The sequence below is a fragment of the Rhamphochromis longiceps genome, linkage group LG7, assembly GCF_057381845.1.
Source record: "Rhamphochromis longiceps isolate RC_006_pf linkage group LG7, R_longiceps_female_GT1.1, whole genome shotgun sequence".
NCBI lineage: Eukaryota > Metazoa > Chordata > Actinopteri > Cichliformes > Cichlidae > Rhamphochromis > Rhamphochromis longiceps.
Genome location: NC_140563.1, coordinates 28,482,155 through 28,506,932, shown reverse-complemented (window position 1 = coordinate 28,506,932; position 24,778 = coordinate 28,482,155). Strand labels below are relative to the sequence as shown.

The 24,778-nt window shown below is 43.1% G+C and overlaps 2 protein-coding genes across 11 annotated transcripts in view; one reads left to right on the top strand and one right to left on the bottom strand.

Moving 5' to 3' along the window:
- The window catches only part of apc (APC regulator of WNT signaling pathway), a 31,428-nt gene extending 19,402 nt beyond the window's left edge, over positions 1-12,026 (bottom strand). For 8 of the 9 annotated variants that reach the window (XM_085413210.1, XM_085413212.1, XM_085413211.1 and 5 more), the window contains exon 1: positions 11,800-12,026. The gene's annotated coding sequence lies outside the window, so the exon portion shown is untranslated. Of the gene's footprint in view, positions 1-2,755; positions 2,877-11,799 lie in introns of those variants that run through there. The other variant, XM_085413217.1, reaches the window with a different exon arrangement.
- A 3,108-nt stretch (positions 12,027-15,134) lies between these two features.
- Positions 15,135-24,640, top strand: fktn (fukutin). Of its 2 annotated transcripts, none has more exons than XM_085413207.1 (10): positions 15,135-15,396; positions 16,250-16,321; positions 16,719-16,919; positions 17,016-17,162; positions 17,239-17,369; positions 17,458-17,590; positions 17,710-17,839; positions 19,809-19,942; positions 24,067-24,191; positions 24,331-24,640. In XM_085413207.1, exons 1-10 carry the CDS (start codon positions 15,295-15,297, stop codon positions 24,542-24,544), a joined length of 1,389 nt encoding a protein of 462 aa, XP_085269333.1. In that variant the 5' UTR covers positions 15,135-15,294; the 3' UTR covers positions 24,545-24,640. The 2 variants fall into 2 exon arrangements, with proteins under 2 accessions (XP_085269333.1, XP_085269332.1); XM_085413206.1 differs by having other exon boundaries at positions 15,136-15,396; positions 16,247-16,321.
- The last annotated feature ends 138 nt before the right edge of the window (positions 24,641-24,778 follow it).

Here is a 24,778-nt window from a genome sequence, read left to right as displayed (position 1 = left end):
AAGACCTGAGCTGAGCAATGTTGTATTTTACTGCAGCACACAGCTCACCAATGACATTTTTGATCTGTAAGAGCACCTGATAATTTGGTCATGTGATTCTAAGTGTAACCCCCAGATCAGCTACAGTGGGGCAAAAAAGTATTTAGTCAGCCACCGATTGTGCAAGTTCCCCCACCTAAAATGATGACAGAGGTCAGTAATTTGCACCAGAGGTACACTTCAACTGTGAGAGACAGAATGTGAAAAAAAAAATCCATGAATCCACATGGTAGGATTTGTAAAGAATTTATTCGTAAATCAGGGTGGAAAATAAGTATTTGGTCACCTCAAACAAGGAAAATCTCTGGCTCTCACAGACCTGTAACGTCTTCTGTAAGAAGCTTTTCTGTCCCCCACTCGTTACCTGTATGAATGGCACCTGTTTGAACTCATCATCTGTATAAAAGACACCTGTCCACAGCCTCAAACAGTCAGACTCCAAACTCCGCCATGGCCAAGACCAAAGAGCTTTCGAAGGACACCAGGAAAAGTATTGTAGACCTGCACCAGACTGGGAAGAGTGAATCTACAATAGGCAAGCAGCTTGGTGTGAAAAAATCAACTGTGGGAGCAATCATCAGAAAATGGAAGACATACAAGACCACTGATAATCTCCCTCGATCTGGGGCTCCACGCGAGATCTCATCCCGTGGGGTCAAAATGATCATGAGAACGGTGAGCAAAGATCCCAGAACCACACGGGGGGACCTGGTGAATGACCTGCAGAGAGCTGGGACCAAAGTAACAAAGGTCACCATCAGTAACACACTACAACGGCAGGGAATCAAATCCCGCAGTGCCAGACGTGTTCCGCTGCTGAAGCCAGTGCATGTCCAGGCCCGTCTGAAGTTTGCCAGAGAGCACATGGATGATACAGCAGAGGATTGGGAGAATGTCATGTGGTCAGATGAAACCAAAGTAGAACTTTGTGGTATAAACTCAACTCGTCGTGTTTGGAGGAAGAAGAATACTGAGTTGCATCCCAAGAACACCATACCTACTGTGAAGCATGGGGGTGGAAACATCATGCTATGGGGCTGTTTTTCTGCCAAGGGGACAGGACGACTGATCCGTGTTAAGGACAGAATGAATGGGGCCATGTATCGTGAGATTTTGAGCCAAAACCTCCTTCCATCAGTGAGAACTTTGAAGATGAAACGAGGCTGGGTCTTCCAACATGACAATGATCCAAAACACACCGCCCGGGCAACAAAGGAGTGGCTTCGTAAGAAGCATTTGAAAGTCCTGGAGTGCCCTAGCCAGTCTCCAGACCTCAACCCCATAGAAAATCTGTGGCGGGAGTTGAAAGTCCGTGTTGCTCGGCGACAGCCCCAAAACATCACTGCTCTCGAGAAGATCTGCATGGAGGAATGGGCCAAAATACCAGCTACTGTGTGTGCAAACCTGGTAAAGACCTATAGTAAACGTTTGACCTCTGTTATTGCCAACAAAGGTTATGTTACAAAGTATTGAGTTGTATTTTTGTCATTGACCAAATACTTATTTTCCACCCTGATTTACGAATAAATTCTTTACAAATCCTACCATGTGGATTCATGGATTTTTTTTTCACATTCTGTCTCTCACAGTTGAAGTGTACCTCTGGTGCAAATTACTGACCTCTGTCATCATTTTGGTGGGGGAACTTGCACAATCGGTGGCTGACTAAATACTTTTTTGCCCCACTGTAAACATATGACATCACTTCCTGTTTAACCTTAAAATGAATTCGGCCCAATGATGACATCACATCTGGAGGGTCAGCTGATCTTTCATGTCAATAATTGAAATTACAGAGAGCTTAGATTATTGATGATCTTCAGAGCTAAATATAGAAACATCTAAATTGTAATTAAAACAAGCTATTTGCCTGCCTGGTGACAGGACGGCCAATCAGCACAGGAGGTCCTAACGCAGTTACAATGAGGGAGGGCGGAGCCTCTCAGCTCCACCTGCACAAATAGTTTGACCTCTTACTGACCAATCACAGTGCTTTATCTACGCCACAACCACAGAATCAACAGATAACCTAACAGGGTGCCCTTAACTAGATGGGATATACATAATGAAACCTTTGCACACAAAAGGATTGGTGCCAGCTGAACCAGGAACCTTCCTGCTGTGAGGCGACACACTGACCTCTGCAGCACCAATCCATAAATATCTGATCACACTGATCAGGTTTGAACAATCAGAAGATCAAATTGAACTTGCTGCACCAACAAAGAATCCAGCAGTACTACATACAGTACTAAAATAACAGTACACCATATGATACTGGTAAAGTTATTGATCCAGGTGCTGATTATTGCCGTTGACACAGCAATCAATAACTAGGACAGACAACATCTCTTCTTTCCTGCACCAGCCAGACGCCATTTTCTCTCCCTCCTCTTTCCATCATCTCTGAACCTCCTCCTCTTCATCCCTCCATCATCACCCCCCACCCACCCCCTCAATCCTCTCAGTCTCTCAACGACCCCCCCCCCCTTCCTCCTCCTCCTCCTCCTCCTCGTCTGCAGCACAAACAGAGGATGAATTAAATCCTCTGGAGAACGACAACAGCACAATGAAAGGAACCCCCCCCCCCAAACCTCCACCCTCCCTCCGCTCTCCCCCCTCCTACTTCCTCCCGTCCACCTCCTCTTCCTTGGCAGATACAAAGGAGGAAAAAGGATGGAGGGATAGAGGATAAAGACAGAAAATGGCAGCTCACCCCATCGCGTTCGCCTCCATCAGCCTGCCTCTCTCTCCGTCTGAGAGACAGAGTGCAGTCAGCTGGGCTCTCAGGCAGCCAATCACAGCCCAGAAACACACATAGGCAAAGAAGGGAGGGGCAGCCCCCACTGCTCCCAGCATGCTTTGCAGCAGGCTCTGCAGGCAGACTGACCGGGTTATTGAGACACACACACACACACACACAAGTAAAAGGTGAACCTTTATTTTACTGATAAAAGCTCAAAGAACCATTTTTAGTGTTTTTAACCAACGCACACACAGACGTGGGTTCAGAGATCAAATGAGACGGTGAGCTCAACATCTGTGGGTTAAAGGATAACACAGTTTCTGCACTGTGAGGACATGTCAGAGAGTAAACATCACTGACTCTCCTCCGCCGTTTGCTCTTCATGTCATCAACACACAATGAGTGATGTCATTGGGTCACATCAGCTCCTCGTATCTCTTTCCTTTGTCACCTGGTCAATCTCGACAACATATTTTTGTGTTTTTGCCTCAAGTCAAACAAATTTGCTTCTTCCACCTTCAGCAGGTTTCTTGACTATTTTGCAGAGTACTTTTCGAGGTGGGAAGTAGAGCAGGGCGATATGACCAAAAATATTTATCACGATATACATTTGAAAATTTGCGATAACGATATAACTGACTATATAATTTCTGTGAGACAAAATACAACTCCACAACTTTACTAGCACAAAAAACACCCATCCACTCATTTTACTTAAACAAGTAGCTGTTTTTATATGCATTAAAGCTATATAAAAATGTAACAGTGCAAATGCAAATTCCTTGCTGAAAGTTTAACCAAAATGCATTTCCAGTAGAAATGGGCTGACATATCCTGAGCCATAACCATGTATAATATCCACTGATGTTAAAAAGAGGTGCTTTGCAACATTCAACTGCAGTGTGCCAAATAAAAAAGTCAAATACGTATTTTTTGGACCATAAGCAGGGCTCTAGACTAACTTTTTGCCATGGGCGTACCGGTACACCTAACTTTAAAAAGTTAGGCGTACTGGCACAAAAGTTAGGCACACACAAATTTTATAATAATTTATATAATATAATGTGTTTTTCTGGATACACTGTGCTTTTTCACCATTCAAAGATTGATGACACCGTGTCAGAGCACTGGCTATGAATTTCAGAAGGATCAGGCCTTAACATAACAGAAAAGTTAGCAATAGTTCTTTTCCTATTGCAGCTACATCCACTTCTGTCGTGCCTAGGCTGCTCACTAGGGCTGGGTATCATCACTGATTTCTATAATCCATTCGATTCCGGTTTTCAAAGTCCCGATTCGATTCAACTTAGCCTCAGACAGTCAGAAATATTATAATTCTGATCATTTATCAGTGACTTCATCAGAATTGTGAACATCACAGCAGGTGCCTTTGTGTGAAAGTAACTGAGAATAAAACACAGAAAAACATGAAGGCCTGGTCTGGCTTTTTATAGCAGATAACCTTAAAAATATTCTACAATGTTCTGCATATAAAGTTTAAATTTTTTCAGTACTGAACAACAGAAAAAAAATAGGCTTTCTTGTCCGAGGTCATTTACGTGAAAAAAAGAATAGAAAAAGACAGCAGCCACAGCGCTGTAAACAACGGTAGACTGGTGGGTAATAAGTGAATGAATAATACAGAAAACAGAGATTGGAGACAGGAAACTGTTCTTGAAGTATAGAGAGAGAGCTAGCTGTGCATGGAGTGTGATTTTAATAGTCGTGGAAGCAAAACAGCAAAATTCATGACGACATTGATCAAATGTGAAGCGCAGTTTGCTGCTTCTTTTGCTGCTGGCTCTGTGAATTTTGGTTGGAGAGACAAAACCTGCAGCTCAGAATCAGCACAAAAAGACGTAAACACAGCGCGGACCGGACACATCAGAACCGCTAAGCTCCGACAGCGTGTCCGTCTACGGGCCGTCGGGTGAGAAAGCCAAGAAAGACAAAGTTGATTCTGATGCGTCGGGTCCGTTCTGTGTTTACGTCTTTGTGTGGAGACCGTGTACCTGCTCTCATCTGCTGTTTGGTTGTTGTTGAAATGGTTTTGTGAGCTTTAATCTGGCGTTTCTGGCAAAACACAGTTATATTTAAAAGTCGATTCAGGATTTAATGAATTGATATCGCTTTATTCAAGCTACTCACCTCCCACTTCCACCTGCACTTTCAACTGGACCACAGCCAATCAGAGAGGTCCCGCCCCTTACTATCTGTGATTGGTTTAGTCCACGATAGGGGCATAATGTGTGTCTGTTGTTGACTGTCACTACCCGATCCATACCGGAAACCCGATCGGTACCCCGCATGCGCAAATCTTACGTCACTTCCTCTCTTTGCCAACATTGCGACATTCAATATATTTGAATGATACGGTTATCGCCCAGTTAGCTCCTAGCATTTCTCAACAGCTCTGCCTCCTTTTCGACTGCCCGGGACATTTAAACAATGGATAATCCGTATACAAAGAAATTCATGCTTTTCTCCTCAACAGAGAGTGTCCCCCGATTGAGCAACAGCGCCATAAAATAAGAAGAACGGCGCCTAATTACAGAGTTAATAATGCAGACTTTGTAATATCTCACATGTAGATTCATCAGCCAGATGAAGTGTTTACTGACAATTGACAGTGATAGCGCACATCATCATCACTATTCCAACAATCCTCTCCTCACAGACAAGCATAAACACACTCGACTATCGCTAAATCAGATTTAACACACGTTTGTAATGACGATAATTCAGTTTATAATAGGGTTTATTCGCTCGGTCAGCAGGTGGCGGTATCCTCGTACACTGGGGAGTAAACTGCCATTAAACGAGCAGAAGAAGAAGAAAACATCTGCACATGCGCGGTACGGATCGGGTAGACCCGATTTGTACGGTCAGACTTTACACATGCGCAGTAAGGATCGGAGAGTCCTGATCCGTAACTTTCTTTTTATTTTTCGTTTTTGTCTACATTGTACTGAAATGCTTCATTATTGCAAACATTTTAAGATATACTTGTTATTCTTAACATCTTAACAGATACTCTGACCCATAACTATCGTAAAACGCTACGACCGGAAGTAGAAACCTTTCGCGCATGCGGGGTACCGATCGGGTTTCCGGTACGGATCGGGTAGTGACATTGACCACAGGGAAGGTTGCAGATTTTTTTTTTTTTTTGCTACCCGAACAGTTGGTCGCACAGGTGCAACCAAAAATTTTTTTTAGTCGCACCACTGAAAAATTTGCTCATATTTGCGACCAAATTGGTCGCACTCTAGAGCCCCGATAAGGTGCATGGGGTTATAAGGCACATTAAGCAAAACAAAGCAGTCAGATAAATCAAACTTTATTCAACTCATTCTTCTTGCTTCCTCCACTTCTGTACCATTGATTCATTAATGCTGTATTCTATCACAGCTGCTCTATTCCCATGTTGTTGCAGTATATTAATGACTAACCTCGTATTGTGGATGGATTATCTCAGTTGTTCTCCTGACTGAAGTTTGGTCCATTTACAGCATCCTGCCATGCGATTGCATTTGGAACCTTCACGTTAACTTTTATCGAGTGGAAAAGTGTTAGCGTTCATCCTTGAGCTTCACAGTTTATGTTATGCTAACACAGCTGTGTCGCTAGCCTCGTTATATACCAGCTAGCCCAACTTCAGTAACCCTACAAACGTCACTGCTGTTTAGTTTCCTGTCTTCATTTATGTTAGAAATGATAGCAGAGCTGTACATTTGAATTTTTTCAGAAATCTCTCAGTCAGAACATGCTATACCATGTTTAGGTAACTAGCGAAACTAGCGAGCTAGCTTCCGCCAACTTCTAACTCCATTAAATGTAATGAATTCTATTTTCATGGATGCCTGGATGTTAAACTTCATAGTAGGGCTGGGCCATATTATACCGTTCACGGTAATACCGGTATAATGTTAGGCAACGATAGGAAAATGAAATATCGCGATAGAATGGGAGTAAAACGCGCGTGCGCAGTGCCTTTGTTTTCATACGCACATGGCCGATTGTTGAGTGAAACAGATGAACCAGAATTGGTTTGTAAAAATGGTGCAACTTCAGTGATGTGGAACTGGTTTGGTGTTTGTCCATCAGATACACAACAAAGCACATTTTTTTGCAGAACATGCAAGCGGCCGTTGTTATTGTCATATTTGTCGGACTAAGATGCTCTTAAATCTGGGAGTAATCTGGGTCCTAAACTCCGTATGCTTCAGGTCAAACAACACTATAGCATCACTTAGAGTTAAAAACTGTCTAAATTCTTTCATCTTTAATAAAACGATCAGCATTGCTGCTTTACCAGGTGTAACTATGAAGTTTAACTTCCAGGCATCCATGAAAACAAAAGTTATTACATTTAACGGAGTTAGAAGTTAGCAGGAAGCTAGCGGAAGTTAGCTCGCTAGTTTCGCTAGTTACCTAAGCATGATATAGCATGTTCTGACTGAGAGATTTCTGAAAAAAATCAAACGTACAGCTCTGCTATCACTTCCAACATAAATGAAGACGGGAAACTAAACAGCAGTGACGTTTGTAGGGTTACTGAAGTTGGGCTAGCTGGTATATAATGATGTGCTACGTGATCGCTAGCGACACAGCTATGTTAGCATAACATAAACAGTGAAGCTGGAGGACGAACACTAACACTTTTCCACTTATAAAAGTTAACGTGAAGGTTCTTCATGGTTAGAGACAAATGCAATCGCATGGCAGGATGCTGTAAACGGACCAAACTTCAGTCAGGAGAACAACTGAGATAATCCATCCACAATACGAGGTTAGTCATTAATATACTGCAGCAACATGGGAATAGAGCAGCTGCCAGAGAATTCAACATTAATGAATCAATGGTACAGAAGTGGAGGAAGCAAGAAGAATGAGTTTAATAAAGTTTGATTTATCTGACTGCTTTGTTTCGCTTAATGTGCCTTATAATCCCGTGCACCTTATGGTCCGAAAAATGCGTACTGCACACTGCAGTTTAATGTTGCAAAGCACCTCTTTTTAACTTCAGTGGATATTATACATGGTTATGCTCAGGATATGTCAGCCCATTTCTACTGGAAATGCCTTTTGGTTAAACTGTCAGCAAGGAATTTGCATTTGCACTGTTATATTTTTATAAAGCTTTAATGTACATAAAAACCAGCTTCTTGTTTAAGTGAAAATAAATGGAAGGTTGTCTTTTTGCGCTAGTAATGTTGTGGAGTTGTATCTTGTCTCGCATCAATTATATCGTCGGTTATATCGTTATCGCAAATTTTCAAATATATATCGTGATAAATATTTTTGGCCATATCGCCCTGCTCTACTTCATAGTTACACCTGGTAAAGCAGCAATGCTGATCATTTCATTAAAGATAAAAGTATTTAGACAGTTTTAAACTCTCAGGGATGTTCGTTTGACTTCGGGACTTTATTAAAGGACAGAGTTTAGGACCCAGATTACTCCCAGATTTACAAGCACCTTAGTCTGACAAATACGGCAATAACGACGGCCCGCTTGCATGTTCTACAAAAAAAAAAAAGTGCTTTGTTGTGTATCTGTTGGACAAACACCAAACCAGTTTAGCTGCACCATTTTTACAAAACAATTCTGGCTCATCCGTTTCACTCAACAATCTACTTTCCCCATTCACATTTTCCGTTACCGTGCATTCTCCGTGCTTTTTCGGCGCTGCGCATGCGCGTTTTACCCATACTCTGTCGCGATATGTCATTTTCTTATTGTTGCCTAGCTTTGTACCGGTATTACCGTGAACGGTATAATATGGCCCAGCCCTAATTGACACTAGACAAAATACTTTACAACTCCACAACTTTATTAGTGCAAAAAAAACCAAAAAAACATCAATGTATTTTCACTTAAACAAGCAGTTGTTTTTTTATGTGCATTAAAGTTATATAAAAATTTAACAGTGCAAAAGCAAATTCCTTGCTGACAGTTTAACCAAAAGGCATTTCCAGTGGAAATTGGCCAACATATCCTGAGCATAACCATGTATAATATCTACAAAACTTAAAAAGAGGTTATACACACACAATACGGTAATATTATGTTGAAGCACAGTACGTATCACTCCACGAGGCTCCTGCCTACGATAACCGTAATGCTCCGACAATCCATCAAGCGGTGCGTGTTTGTAGCTTAGCAAAGTCGTACTAAAACATTTGACAGATTTTCGAGCGCCGTGTACCACATAAAATAGTTTCGAGGTCAGTAAACACAACCAGAATTCATACATAAGGCACACGGGATTATAAGGGGCACTGTCGATTTTCAGAAAAATCACAGGATTGATTTTAAGTGTGCCGTATTTTCCAAAAAACACTATAATAACGACGGCCCGCAAGCATCCTCTACCAAAAATAGTGCTTTGTTGTGTATTCGACGGACGAAAGCTAAACCAGTTCCACACCACTGACGTTGCAGCATTTTTACAAACCAATTCTGGTTCATCCGTTTCATTCAACGATCCGCTTTCGCCCTTCTCGTTCTTTGCCGCCGGCATGCTTTTTCCGTCATGTGCGTATGAAATCAAAGGTATTGCGCATGCGCGTTTTACCCATATTCTTTCGCGATATTTCATTTTCTTATCGTTGCCCAACATTATACCAGTATTACCGTGAATGGTATGATATGGCCCAGCCCTAGTGGGAATCATCGGACACCCAATAATATATGATTGAGTGTCCAATGATATTGCGATTTTTAACTCTTTGTGACATGCTGAGTATTGCAATAACCTATATTATAATTTCTCACCTTTTTCAATTGCAAATTATGTCCTCAAAGTTAGTCCAGCACAGCAACACCCACTGAGACCTGACATAAATGTTGCCATAAGACACAGCCAGTCTGCTATTGGCATACAGTCTGTTTGTGATAATACAGTTAACTGTGATAAATCAGTGAAAAATCACATGTTGTTGTCTACATAGACACAAATTCACATTTTGCTATTACATTTGCACTCAGCAGCTTTCCTGTTCTTTAGAAATATACCTGAATACAACAGTTTGTTGTGTTGTTGTTGTTGTGCTTGGTGATAAAGACTCATGTTGAATCAGAGGAATCAGCTTTAAAGTAAAAGCTGCAGGTCTAATTAAAGAAATACAAACATGAAACACCAGTTTAGAGTGTTAAGGACTGCATTGGTAACATGTGCCCGTGTCATTTTGTAGTACCGGAAGGACCCCAATAATCCAATGCTTAAAATGTGGAAAGCAAGAATGATTGAACGTTGCTTGCGAAAAGACACTGGGAAGGTTACATCATGTGACTGAAGCTTCGGTGGAACAATGGGACAGTTTTTGCACCTAAATGTCTACCTGACTTGGACGAGATGCCACTGATGTTAAAACCTCAGTGTATTTTTCTTTTCTTTTGTTTTTTTCAGTTCTTTGTTTGTTTGCTTCTTTTTTTGGTTTTTGTATTTTTGTATTTGTTGTTATATTTTTGTGTTTGCTGTTATAAAATGCAAAATCTAATAAATACTTGAATTATTTTAAAAAAGGAAATACAAACTTGAAGATTAATTATAACTTTATAATATTGATAATCAAGTGTCTTTTTTAGGTTACATTAATCACATGACTAAGAATACTCTGAGTAGAAACACTTTTGTTATTAGTATTAGTATTTTGTTCGTATATTCTTCTCTGGGGACCACGGGTTTGTAGAAAATGTGGGCAGGATGAAGTAATAGCCACAAACACACCTGACCTGGCATCTGTGGCGTGTGTTACAGTTGTCAGTGACAACTTGTCACACTCAATTTATTAAGTTTAGCTTCACGAATAGTATAATTTTCTCTTTACAAAACATTTCTGTGCATACAAAAAACTAAAACTACACTACCACCCCTCACTTGTAAAACCTTACTTTATAAATTGTGCGTAAATAATCACTATTTAATCTAGTTTAGATACATGTATTTGGAAAACTGTTTCACGTGTGGTCAAATTATTTCGTACGTGTGTGAATGGGAACACGCATTTGTGAGTTCTATTCAATTCACTTCAATTTTATTTTTATAGCGCCATATCACATCAACAATCCCCTCAAGGCACTTTATATTGTACAGTAGCTCTTACAATAATAGATACAGAGAAAAACCCAACAACCATAAAAGTTACACACAAATCACGGCACATATTTGTAAATCTTAGTTTACGCTTGTGGATGTAAGATAATCTCTCCATAGAAATCAGCTTGGATCTCTGACTTCACGAGGTATATCATAAAACCAGCTGTGCAGTCCCTGAGTGTGGCCGTGGTCTGTGAGGACGATCGGCTCCACTTTCTGGAATCACAGCTGCTCCTCAGAGAAAAATTTAAAGTATATTTGTGGAAGCACCATGCTCCGTAAAAATCCTCTAATCAAGACAACTGATCTCAATCAGGTGACACAGGTGCTTTTCACAGGTTATGAATACACACAAAACATCAGAACACCTCTGCCTGCTCAGTCCTCAACGTGACACAACTACACCCAGAACTGCAGTATGACAGTCAGAGTACACAACGAATATATACAGAACTGCAGTATTACTGCCACAGTACACAGAGCACACACAGATTCGGTACTGTTGTCAAAGTACACAAAGAACTGCACTACTGTTCTTAGAGTACACACAGAGCTGCATTATGTGTGTACAGTGACAGTCTGAGCTGTCAGCAGTACTGCAGTAGTGCTTCTGGGACTTTTCGGTACTGCACTACTCGCGGTACTGTAATATCTACAGTACTTGCCATTTGTCCTGACAATAGCAGTTAGCCGTTAGCTGACCCGGCTAACTGAGCCCGCTCCTTCACCTATCAGTACCGGAACCTGTCCGGATCAGATGCCCCTCCGCCGGTCACATAAACAGCATTTCTGCCCTGGTGTCCCGATAAACCGGAGACCGGTAGCAACACGTCCTGGGAGTGTCCACAAACAAACAGTCTGTCCAAACAAACAGTTAGCACGGAGCTAGCACGGCTCGGCCGCTCTTACCGTCCCGGTTTAAAGTCCACTTCAGGAGGCAGTCTCACGCTAACATCCCGGAGACCCGGAGAAAAGACCCGGGCCTTCAGGGGCGGCGGAGGCCGCTCATCGTCCGCTCAGAGCGGGAAAAGCAGAGTTACACAAAGCGGGCCAAGTTTGAACTTTGAGTCCTTTTTGTTATGGAGGAGCCGCGACCGCTGCCGCCGCCATCTTCTTTCTGTGTGTGTGTGTGTGTGTGTGTTACTCTGAGTGTGTGTGTGTGTGTTACTCTGAGTGTGTGTGTGTGTGTGTGTGTGTGGGGGGGGGGGGGTTGGCCCTCCTCCGCTGCACGTGTACTTTCCATCGCCTTCTCACTCAGGTGTTCTAGGATTCCGTGCTGAGGTTTGTATCGAAACGCTGCAGTGACCTCACCAGAGTCCACTAATTTTCACATGTTTTTAGAGTTGTGGTGTGATTTCTTGACAGTTTGGGTCATAATCATGTTGTCAGAAGCACAGCCTGTAAATAAACGATGCCTTTCTGAAGCTCGTTAAAGTTCTTCTTTGTAATTTTTTAGTTCAGTCCTTGTACCTGATCATTTTAACAGGAATGTTTTGGTTTGGTGACCCTCTGAACTCTGACCTCCAAATCATTCAAGCATAAAACGGCTCCTGACTCCAGGATTCCTTGTTGTGTCGACACATAACCAACAACTGAGCAAAGAACCAGTTTTAAGTTTTATCTTTAAGCCCTTTGTTACTACCTGCCTGCCACAAAAACACATTTGTTCCCACTTCTTTAGATGAACCTGTTAAAATTGGGAAAGCAAACGCAGTTTAACCGAAAAGTGATTAACAAAGAGCAGTTAGCTGAAACTTGGCGTATCTCAGCATAGTGTGCAGTGCGTCCTTAAAAATCTGAGAAAACTGAACAGAAGAAGAAGAAGTGTGAGACCTAAAAACACTACAGGATCTGAAAGTCCTTAAGAAAGAGGGAAAAATCAGCTACAGAAACCAAGGTCAACATTAACCGCGTCCCTAATAATGCAAACTTTAATCCAGGTGAGTTATAAAATCATCCTCTCACTGTACAGTTGTTGTGAATGAGTAAATTATCTCACAATTATTTTCTATAGAGACCAGAGCATTTTGTGTATCAGCTTGTAAACATGATTATTTTTGCTGTAAACATGATGGTGCTCACAGTGTTTATGAGCTCATCTGCTCAGGCTAGTCGTGATTACAAGTCTGACCAGACTGAAAAAACTAAAAGAACTGATATTTTTCTGTTTTAGTTCACTTGTTTTAGTCTGTATCCTGTACCTTAAGATAATTTTTGGCTCAATCAGCTATTTTAGTTTTGATTGAAAGTAGTTTTGGTTTGGAAATTTAATACCATAATTCCCTCCACACTCACCACCAAGCTGGAGCATCTGGGACTCAGCTCATCTATGTGTCAGTGGATCTCCAACTTCCTAACTGGCAGACCACAGGCAGTAAGGATGGGCGGACATGTCTCAGCCTCCACCACTCTCAGCACTGGAGCCCCCCAGGGGTGTGTTCTGAGCCCCCTGCTGTACTCTCTGTACACATATGACTGTGTGGCCACTACCAGCTCCACCACCATCATCAAGTTTGCTGACGACACCGTCGTGCTGGGCCTGATCTCTGATAACAACGAGACGGCCTACCTGAAGGAGATTAGGAATCTGGAGAACTGGTGCCAGAGGAACAACCTCCTTCTAAACGTCAGTAAGACAAAGGAGCTGATAGTGGACTTCAGCACTAAGCAGGAGAGGAACTACCAGACCCCCGTCATCAACGAGTGCCCAGTGGAGAGAGTGGACAGCTTCAAATACCTCAGAGTTCACATCACGCAGGACCTGTCATGGTCCTGTCACATCAACACCGTGGTGAAAAAGGCCCGACAGCGTCTCTACCACCTCAGACGCTTGAGAGACTTCCAACTGCCCTCCAAGGTGCTCAGGAACTTTTACTCGTGCACCATAGAGAGCATCCTGGCGGGAAACATCTTAACCTGGTTCGGGAACAGCACCATGCAGGACAGACGAGCTCTACAGAGGGTTGTGCGGTCAGCTGAGCGCACCATCCGCTCCGAGCTCCCTGACCTGCACTCAATCTACAGCAGGCGGTGCTGGACCAAGGCCAGGAAGATCGTGAAGGACCTCAGCCATCCCAACAACAGACTGTTCTCTCTGCTGAGGTCAGGAAAGCGATTCCGCTCCCTGAAGACCAACACAGAGAGACTGAGGAGGAGCTTCTTCCCGCAGGCGATACGGTCTCTCAATCACACCACCCCACAGTACTGACCCACACATACAGTTCTTACACACACACTGGACTTTCTGGACATTGTTTTCACTTTCAGGTTCAAGGTTCTTTATTTGTCACATGCATAGTTATACAAGTATAACACACAGTGAAATGTAGCCTGACACGCTCCTCGACATGTGCAAAAATAGGGGGGGGGGGTGTCTGTAGAGGAAGAACATTATATATATAGTATGTACATTGGGTGAATATGCAGTAGTAGCAGCAAGCAGGTGAATTCTGTACATTAATAAGAATAGACATCTGACTATTTTACAGGATAGACAATATAAACATATTTAAAATTAAAGGAATTTGAAATGTACATTGTTCCTTGGTTTAGTGTCTGGAAGACTTAAATCATCACTTAAATCACTTAAATCACTTTAAGCATATTTGCACTGCACAAGACATAATGTGGATTGCACAACACTGGTCACTATATTCTTCATTTCCAGTTAATACTTGTACAGCTGCTGTTATTGTGTATATATTTATTTATTTATCTTTCTTCATACATTCTTATATAGTTCTATACTGTGTATTGTGTATTTTGTTGTACAGTTATTTTATTTTCAACTTTAATTTATATATTTTATCTTATTCTTTCCCAGTTAAATTTACCCTTCATTCTAAATTGTGTTGTACAGTTATTTCATTTTTAACCTTAATTTATATTTTATTCCTTCCTAGTTAAATTGACCCTTTTTAATTTTTCATATTTATTTCCTATCTTATTCATAGCCTTTTTCTTTTTAGGTCACGAGCAGTTGTCTAAGCATTTCACTGCATATCGTACTGTGTATGACTGTGTACGTGACAAATAAAATTTGAATTTGAAATTTAACGATTAAAAATCGATGCTGATAAATATTCAGTGTGTTGATGAAGAAAAATCATATTTTCATGCTATGTGGATAAAACAGTTTAAAACACCACAGCTGTCATATTTAATTCTTCATGTTTCCTTCAGGGAATCGACTATTTCAGCTTTTTTCCCTCTGAAAATCACAGCAGAAAGGTTTTGGGCTTTTACTGTGAAAGGCCGCGCAGGAAGTGAGCCCTTTTAAATATGGCGGCGGCCGCAGACGGCTTGGTGATTTTCGCGGTGCTCTGAGTATTTTCGTGCCGCTCCCTCGTGCCTCGAGCTCAGTTCTGGCGTCATGAGAAGCGCGGTAACGGGCCCCGTTTCCGGATGCTTCGTGTGAACCGGACGGCCGTGTTAGCGCTGCTCATCGTTAGCAGCTCCGTGTTCCTGCTATTCCAGCTGCACTACTACCGGAAGTACGTCAGCAAGGTGAGCCATAGCCGTGTAAACGCTTGTGTGATGCGAGAGGCTCCCAGTGTGACCTAATCTGAAGGTTTGTGATGTCACTAATGAACCATTAAAACTCAAAGCCCTCTGCCCTTTCAGAATATAATCCTAATCTGTGCACTAGCTGTTTCAGTTGCATTTGTGAAGTCAGGATTATAGGAACCACACCACGTCTCAAATTATAATTATGAGTTTAATGTTTTTGTGTCTGTGCAGAGCAGACACAGGTAAACACACCTGCACAAGTGACAGGTGAAAGGACAGCTTTTCAGTGGGGGTGGAGTCTACAGCAGCGCACAGTCTTCCTTAGGTAGAGTTTAGATGATGAACATAAAATGGGTCGTTCCTGAAGCTGCCGTACAGGTTTGTGTTCAGAGGCAGGTAAAGAGAGAAAGAGGCACACCTGAGATTCCTTCACTGCAGTAAGGTTAACTTTAGTTATAACAGCCTTGTAAATGCTATCAGGTATCTGTACCTGAACGTGAAGTTAAAATATTTTAGGTTAAATTCAGCCAATCAGGAAACATCTTCTGGCGAAGATGATCTTCATCATAATCATGCTGCCTATGTGTTCCATCTCACCTGTACGCTGACATTACCCGTGCATGAACATTACTCATGAAGAGATCCTGAATCATCTATGTGCTCGAATTACAGTAACCTTGTCACACGTGTGAGTATTTAACCCTCCATCAGGACATGTGACAGTCTTAAGGTTGATCTTTTAGCTACGACACCCCCAAGGTCCAGATAGGCAGCGTCAGCCTCTGAAGGTAAGTCATGCGGGAGCATGACCGTTGTGGTGACCCTGTTTTCTTCTATTCTCCTGCAGCAGCCTGGCTCTCACATCTTCCGCCCAGCAGGTCACCTGACTCCAGGCCACCTGACCGCTAGCCAAGTCCAATGGGTAAGTCAGATCTGATGCTAGCTGCTGTTAGCTTAACATCAATTGTTAGCAATTCAGATTTAAACTTTCACTTTGAAATGATCAAAATTACATCGTCACAAGGTAGAAAAACTGCATGCTGATGCAGCTCTCTATGTCTTTCCACTTGCACATGACGTTCCTCTCTTAAATAAAGGTGAAGAACTTTTCAAATACATTTAAAACAAATCTTACATCTTACATCTCGCTTCTCTTACACAAGATGTAGACGTGAGTCATGAAATTTGTACAATGTGTAAACTTGTATTGTGGCTCATAAAATTAGCTTGTTTTATACTTAATTGTTAAATGTTTTAACTCCTCCTTCCTGACCTGACCATGGTTACCACGGTAACAGTTGCTTTGTTCCTCCCTGCAGCAGGTGGTGAAGAAGTTTCTAGCGTTAGTGCAGCACTTCAAGCTGCCACTGTTCCTCACTGACACCGCCGTGCTGGCACTGCTCTCCCAGGATGCTTTGCGGCAGCGTGACCGGCTGGTGCGCGAACCGCACTGCAGCTTTCTGTGCACAGGCCGAGCCGTCACGTCATTCGCTCTACAGGCCAACCAATGGAAGTATGATGTGAGTGACTTGTTTGTTGTCTTCAGAGCGTGAGAAAATGCAGAACTTGAGTTTAAATAAAGTTTTTAAAACTGTAATTGTTTGTTTGTCTGTCAGCCCGGCTTCCTATTGGCAGCTGAGCAGAAAGGCTTTGAGGTGATGGAGCTGCGGGGAGTGGACCCTCGACTCGCCAGCCTGGACACCCTATCAGGAGAGGACATTCCCCTGCACTTCTTGTTCCGCCTCCACAATCATGTCATTCAGGTGGATGTTGCCAGATGTCGTGACGATCTGATTCAGGTGACAAAACAGCTGACGATGTGACCTGTGCTCCTTGCAGGTGGTCTTCCTGTATGAGCGCAGCGGGAATTACCTGTGGCATGGAGCGCTGCGCCTCAAAGGGGACGCAGACCGAAGCTTTGCTGCCTTCAAAGTGCTCGACTATGGGCGCTACGCTGGAGCCTATGACAGGTGCTGACATCACATGACTACGTTATGTGTGTAAATGAGACAAAAAAACCGCACTAATGAACTTCCTGTAATGTGACGTCCTCTGCAGGCCGCAGCTCATCCTGACCGTCCTTGATGGCCTGGACGTTCGAGTCCCGCGAAACATTTCCCATTTTCTGGCCCAGCAGAAACACGCCCGCTTCCTAGAGTGCCGTTACCGTGATGCTCGCAATTTCCTGCAGGTCAGAATGAAAGCTTCTTTTTATTGTAAAAAGAGGGGAGAAAGAGGAAATGAAAAATATTATAAACAAATCTTTTTTTAAAACTTCCTTTTTCTCGTCATGCGACTACTTCTCTGCAGCTCTACCCTGACGACTCGTCTGCAGCGGCGGTGGATTTCCGGAGAAAAGCAAAGGCGTTGCTTCATTTGACGGCTCGAACGCTCACTCGCCTTGACGTTCCGTTCTGGCTCAGCAGCGGTACCTGCCTGGGTAACTCTACCTCCTGACTCATTTGTACAGTTTCAGCAAACTTTCATCCATCCATCCATCCATCTTCTTCCGCTTATTCGGGGCCAAGTCGCAGGGGCAGCAGCGCAAACAGAGAAGCCCAGACCTCCCTCTCCTTAGCCACCTCCTCCAACTTCTCCGGGGGAACACCAAGGCGTTCCCAGGCCAGCCGTTAGATATAATCTCTCCAGTGTGTCTGCCCCCGGGCCTCCTCCTGGTGGGACATCCCCGGAACACCTCACCCAGGAGGCATCCTTGTCAGATGCCTGAACCATCTCAACTATCTCTTGAATGCGGAGGAGCAGCAGCGGCTCTACTCCGAGCCCCTCCCGGATGGCTGAACTTCCCACCCTATCTCTAGGGGAGAGGCCAGCCACCCTTCAGAGGAAGCCCATTTCTGCCGCTTGTGTCCGGGATCTCGTTCTTTCGGTAACTACCCACAGCTTGTGACCATAAGTGATGGTAGGGACGCAGATCAATCTCATAAATTGAGAGCTTCACTTTTACACTGAGCTCTCTCTTCACCACAACAGACCGGTACAGCGTCCACATCACTGCGGCCGCAGCACCAATCCGTCTGTCGATCTCCCGCTCCCTTCTCCCGTCACTCGTGAAGAAGACCCGAAATACTTAAACTCCTCCACTTGGGGCAGGAACTCGTCCCTGACCCGGAGTGGGCACTCCACCCTTTTCCAGTTGAGGACCGTAGCCTCAGATTTGGAGGTGCTGAATCTCATTCCCACCACTTCACACTCGGCTGTGAACCGTTCCAAGGCAAGCTGGAGGCCATCACCCGATGAATCCAACAGGACCACATCATCTGCAAAAAGCAGAGATGAGATCCTGAGACCACCCAAGCGAAAGCCTTCCGCCCCTTTGCTATGCCTAGAAATCCTGTTATGAACAGAATCGGTGACAAAGGGCAGCCCTGGCGGAGCCCATCACCCACCAGGAACAAGTCCGACTTCTTGCCTGCTATGCGGGCCAGGCTTCTGCAACGGTCGTATAAGGACTGTATGGCCTCTTTCACTTTGACATGATCAAAATTACATCGTCACAATGTAGAATAACTGCATGCTGCTATGCCTGATGCAGCTCAGTGGGATTAAGGAGGTCCTCGAAGTATTCCTTTCCACTGCCCGACAATATTCTCAGTCGAAGTCAGCAGCGCTCCACCCACACTATAGTCAGTGCAGGTACAGCACCGCCTTCCCCTCCTGAGTCGATGGTTTGCCATAATCTCTCTCTGCTTTTTTGTTGTTTTTTTAAGCAGGCTTTTATTTTGGCACTGGTTGATTTCCTGATTTCCTGTTATCAGTCATATTTGTGTTTGATTCTGGGAAACAAGAATCCCTCGAGGGCTACATCAGGAAGTGTGTCCACCACAGATTAGACATGCAGCGACCTCGCCATGGTGACCCTGGGTAAACCGCTGAAATCTCTCAAGTTCTTTTGGCGTTTTTTATTGTGAAACTTACACAGGTGTATGCAGCGCCTGTCGGAGCACTAAGCAAGAGTGAGACTCGCATGACTGGACTAAAATAGAGCAGGTTACCGCCTCGGAGACAGGAAGTGAAACACAGAGGTCACTGTCACTTATAACTTTTACAACAGGTGTGTCAGGTATGCTGATGACTTCCTGCTTCAACGTCAGAACCTCTGACTGTAGGTTGTCTACCTGTTCCTGTTAAAACTCCTGTGGAGGAGCATGTAACCAGTGATTCACTCAGGTGTGCTACTATAGGGTCACACAGAGGTCAAACTGCTGTATGACATCCATAGTTTGTGCTGACATCACCTGTAATCAGGGTCACATGCCTTATTATCTGTGGTTTAAACATCCAGGTAAATCACATCTGAGGAAGTTGCACCTCAGTCAAAAAGACTAATTGATTCAGTGTGTGCAGGTAATCCCGTCCTCACACCTGTCTGTCTGTGTCACCTTCTCCAGGCTGGTTCAGGCAGTGCAGCATCATCTCATACAGCCGTGACGTCGACATTGGCATCTTCATCGCTGACTACAGGCCTGACATCATCGCAGCATTCACAGACGCCGGCCTGACGCTGAAACACAAGTTTGGAAAGGTCCAAAATCTTTATTTTTATCTTTTACTGTCTGAGTTTCTTCTTCTTTATTCTACTTCTAACACCAAAAACTTTTTCATGCTTCATCTTCAGTCACCAGCTTCAAACATCTACTGCAAAATCTGTCTTTTATTCTTACAACCTGTCTTATTGTGAAGTTTAGGGTGTGTTCCAAAAAGTACCTACTATCTCCTGTTCCTAACCTCTTTTCATCGATCTCAAGGAAAAGTGGGTAGGAGAATTACTGAGGACTTAGAAAAAGAGAAAAGTGGTGTGCTGAGGATTTGAACGAGCTCACACTCATTTCTTAACGTTGTGATGACGCATGTCCGCTATATTGACAATGTGTAAAAGATGGACTACAAAGCATGCGTTACTTCTCCACAACATGTTCTGTTGTTTTATGGGGGTAATGTAAACATTGAGAAAATCATTCATTTTTCATTAGAAAGGCTGGAATTTTAAAGAAGGAGGAACAGATTCACTAACTTCTTCATGCTGAGTGTTTAGAGGCGAGCCCACTTATTGCTCCTTGGTAAATGCTTCCATGAAACGGCAGAAATGACCTGAACTTGGCTGCTCTTTCTCAGCAGTGTTCACACAGCGAGTGACTTCTCTCTGCTGAATCTGTAACAGATAAAAGTGCACTATGCTGTTAAAACTACCAAGTGATGCACTTATACATACACCTGTCACAACTGGGACTTCTCATAATATAACGGTAAATAATGTTTGTCTTCTGAAATTCTCACCAGATGTCAGTAATAACCCATCCAAGCCACACATGGAAACATAGACGTCCATAAATTATGTGTAAAAACGAGAAGTGACACAGGGAAAAGTATTGAACATGTGAAGAGAGGGATGTGTAAAAAGGCAGGGAGATTCAAGACAGCAGCTAAAATCTATCAGTGATTATAAGTCAATCCTGCCACTTAGTGCAAATTAATATCAGCTCAATCAGTCCTGAATGATGGCTAATAAAAGGTGCCCAATTATCAAGTTGTCACACAGAAACATCTCATGACGGGTAAAACCAGTGAGGTCTCCCAAGACCATCATAACCTTATTGTTGCAAAAACATACTGATGAATTTCTAAAAATAACAGTTCCATTGAGTACTGTTGGGCTCAATGTCCGGAAATGGAAAGAACATAATTTCACCATAAACCGGCCGCGACCAGGTGCTCCCTGCAAGATTTCAGACAGGGGAGTGAAAAAAAAAGAATCAGAAGAGTTGTTCAAGAGCCAAGGGGCTCCTGTGCAGAGCTACAGAAAGACCTGAATCAGCAGGTATGATTGTTTCAAAGAAAACGATAAGTAATGCACTAATACGCTGTGGCGCATATAAACGCTCAACATGGAAGACTCCATTGCTGACTCCATCTTGAAGCTTGGTCCAGATGGCATCAGCTCGGCAGACTGCTTCTCAAGTCCAATGCAGGATAACTCAATACATCTTTAGCCTGAGCCTGAAGCTTGGTAGAATGCCACAGCTGTGGAAAACATCTTGTGTGGTGTCAGTTTCCAAGAGGCCACAGCCAAAGGACTTCAACAGCTATAGGCCGGTGGCTCTGACATCACATCTGATAAAGATCCTGGAGAGGCTAGTCCTTGCTCATCTTCAGCTGCAAGTGAGCTCACTGCTGGACCCACTCCAGTTCACTTATCGCCCCAACCGGTCAACAGATGATGCCATCGCCACCACCCTACATCTGGCTCTCACTCACCTGGACAATAAGGGCATGTATGTATGAATGCTGTTCATAGATTTCACTTCAGCATTCAACACAATCATTCCTCAACACCTGACTGGAAAACTGAGCCTGCTGGACCTGAACACTTCGTTCTGCCACTGGATCCTGGACTTTCTCATGGAGAGGCCTCAGACAGTCCAGATCAGTAACTGCATCTCCATCACCACCACAATGAGCACTAGAGCCCCTCGGGGCTGTGTGCTCATCCCACTGCTGTTCACTTTGCTGACTCACGACTGTACAGCAATGCACAGTTCAAACCAAATCGTCAGTTTCGCTGATGACAGGACTGTGGTGGGTCTCATCAGCAAAAGCAATGAGTCAGCATACAGAGAGGAGGTGCAGAAGCTAACGGACTGTTGCAGAGTCAACAACCTGTCTCTGAACGTGGACAAAACAAAAGAGATAATTGTCGACTTCAGGAGAGCATGGTGAGATCACTGTCCACTTAACATCAATGAATCCTCTCTGGAGGTTGTCAAGAGCACCAAATTCCTTAGTGTTCACCTGGCGGAGACCCTCTCCTGGTCCCTCATCACCAGCTCCATAACTACCTCCATTACACTCAGTGACTGGACTGACACACACATACCTTCACACACGTCACTACATTACCTGCACAATGGCATATGCAGACACACCTCACACACCTTCATACATCAATTACATGCATAGGTTGTTGCTTTTGCTTTTTTGCACAGTGCTCAGTCTTTTTGCACAACCCACTGTCTATTGCACTGTCTTGTATCTGTATCATTCTGTTCTGTCTGGTGTTGCACTGTTTTTTGCAGTTTTTCACACTTGCACTTTATGTAGTCCTGGTTTGATTTTACTCCAAGATCATGTGGCACCATGATCTTGGAGGAACGCTGTCTCGCGTCACTGTGTACTGTACCACTGCACATGCTTGAAATGACAGTAAAGCCACTTGACTTGATTTGACTTGATATTTTTATCTAAATAATCTAAATCTCTTTATTTATTCCTGGCCTATCTGCTTTTCTGCTGTAACAATGAATTTTCCATCTGTGGGACTAATAAAGTCTATCTTATGTCTGGTCAGATGAGTCCAAAATTAAACTCTTTGGATGCCATAATGCGTTTTAACATCATCGTACGTTTGGAGGTCAAAGGGAACTATATATCACCCCCAGAACACTAATATAGATGTTTGGAGTTGGGAACATCGTGGTGTGGGGCTCCTTTTCAGCATACAGCACTGACAGACTTCATATAACTGAAGGAAGGATGAATGGAAAAATGTACAGAGAAATTCCTGATAAAAATCTGCTGCCATCTACCAGGATGATGAAGATGAAACGAGACGAAAGAAAACTCTCAGCTGGTGTCAGAGATAGGAAATAAAGCTGCTGGATCAGCTGACCTCAACCAACTGAAAAGAACTCAAGGTCAAAGTTCATAGACGGGACCCACGGAACCTTCAGGGTTTGAAGACTGTTTGTGTGGAAGAATGGACCAAAATCACACCCGAGCAATGCTGCGACTAGTTTCTCCATACAGGAGAAGCTGAATATGAAGCTGTGATCACCAACAAAGGCTTTGTATAAAGTATTAATCCAATTTCAGTGAGTGTCTTCATTTATTTTCTCTGTGTCATTTATCATTATTACACATATTTATGGACATCTATGGTTTGATTCCTTTGCATGTGTGGATTGGATGGGTTATCACTCACATCTGGTGAGAATTTAATATCAATCGCACCTTCAGAAATATATTTACTTTGAACTTAAATTACTTATTTTACCCTCTGTATATTTATTTTGTTTCCTCCAGCCTGTTAAGGATTTCTGTAAAATTCCCTCCATCGTAACCGATCCCAGTTGACCTGAAGTAAACCTGAATCCTAAAGACTGTAATACAACAGTGATCATACAGAGCCTTAAACACTCTTTGATCATTTATTATAAATCATAATCTTGAACTCACTGTTCTACTTTCTTCATGCAGCAACAACATCAAATTTATATTCCAGCAGCTTGATGTTCAGAGTTTAGCTGTGAATTTAACAGCTGCTGATAAAAACTATAAATATATCCACAGGTTATGGATAAAATGGAAAATGCAGTTAGAAGGAACATCAAAATCGATCCCACCCACTTCGATTATGTCAGTGTTTTCATAAATGGTTGGATGGTTGTTTGCAGTGAATTATAGGACACATTTTCTCCTCTCCTTTCGTAGAGGATGCTAGTGTTTGGAGTCATGTCTCTTAGTGAGGAAACTTTCACAGAAACATGGACTTTTGGAATGCACCCATAGTTACCTCCTTTATTCTGAAATCATTTTATTGTGAAGTTTCGTTTTCTGTCTTTTATTCTGAAAGCGGGTGTTTTATTGTAAAAGGTGGAGGACAGTCTGGAGCTGTCATTTCTGATTGAAGATGTGAAGCTGGACATTTTTTTCTTCTACGACAACGGTGATATCATGTGGAATGGCGGGACGCAGGCAAAGAGTGGCAGGAAGTTCAAGTAAAATCCTTTCACCTTAAATATTTGTACAGACGGCGTAATCGTCATGTCGTTTATTGCTACGTAAAGTCATTACCATCTGTCAGGTCACTTTGTCAACCCTGCCGCAGGTTAAAATTTTTTTTCTTCTTATCTCCAGGTACATCTTTCCACGCTTCTCGCTGTGCTGGGCGGAGCTTCTTGAGCTGAAAGTGCGTGTTCCATGTGAGACGCTTGACTACGTGACAGCAAACTATGGCGCCTCCTGGAACATCCCACTGAGGGTCTGGGACTGGAAATCATCACCAAGCAATGTGCAAGCGAACGGGGTGTGGCCTGTGGCAGAGTGGGCAGAGCTTATCCAGGTGTACTGACTGATATTTTATTATCAGCCATCAGTCAGCTGATCGGGACCACACACACACACACGATTCTGTTGTTGAAACAAACTAATAAAAGTTTTGTTTAAATTGTGTCTCCTTTTGTTTAGAACGTGACTTACTGTAACAGGATGTGATGAAATCAGTAACATCCCTATTTATATGGCCCATTAAACAAATGTCCTAGTGATTTAAATTTGACATCGTACACAGCTGCAAACATTTGTA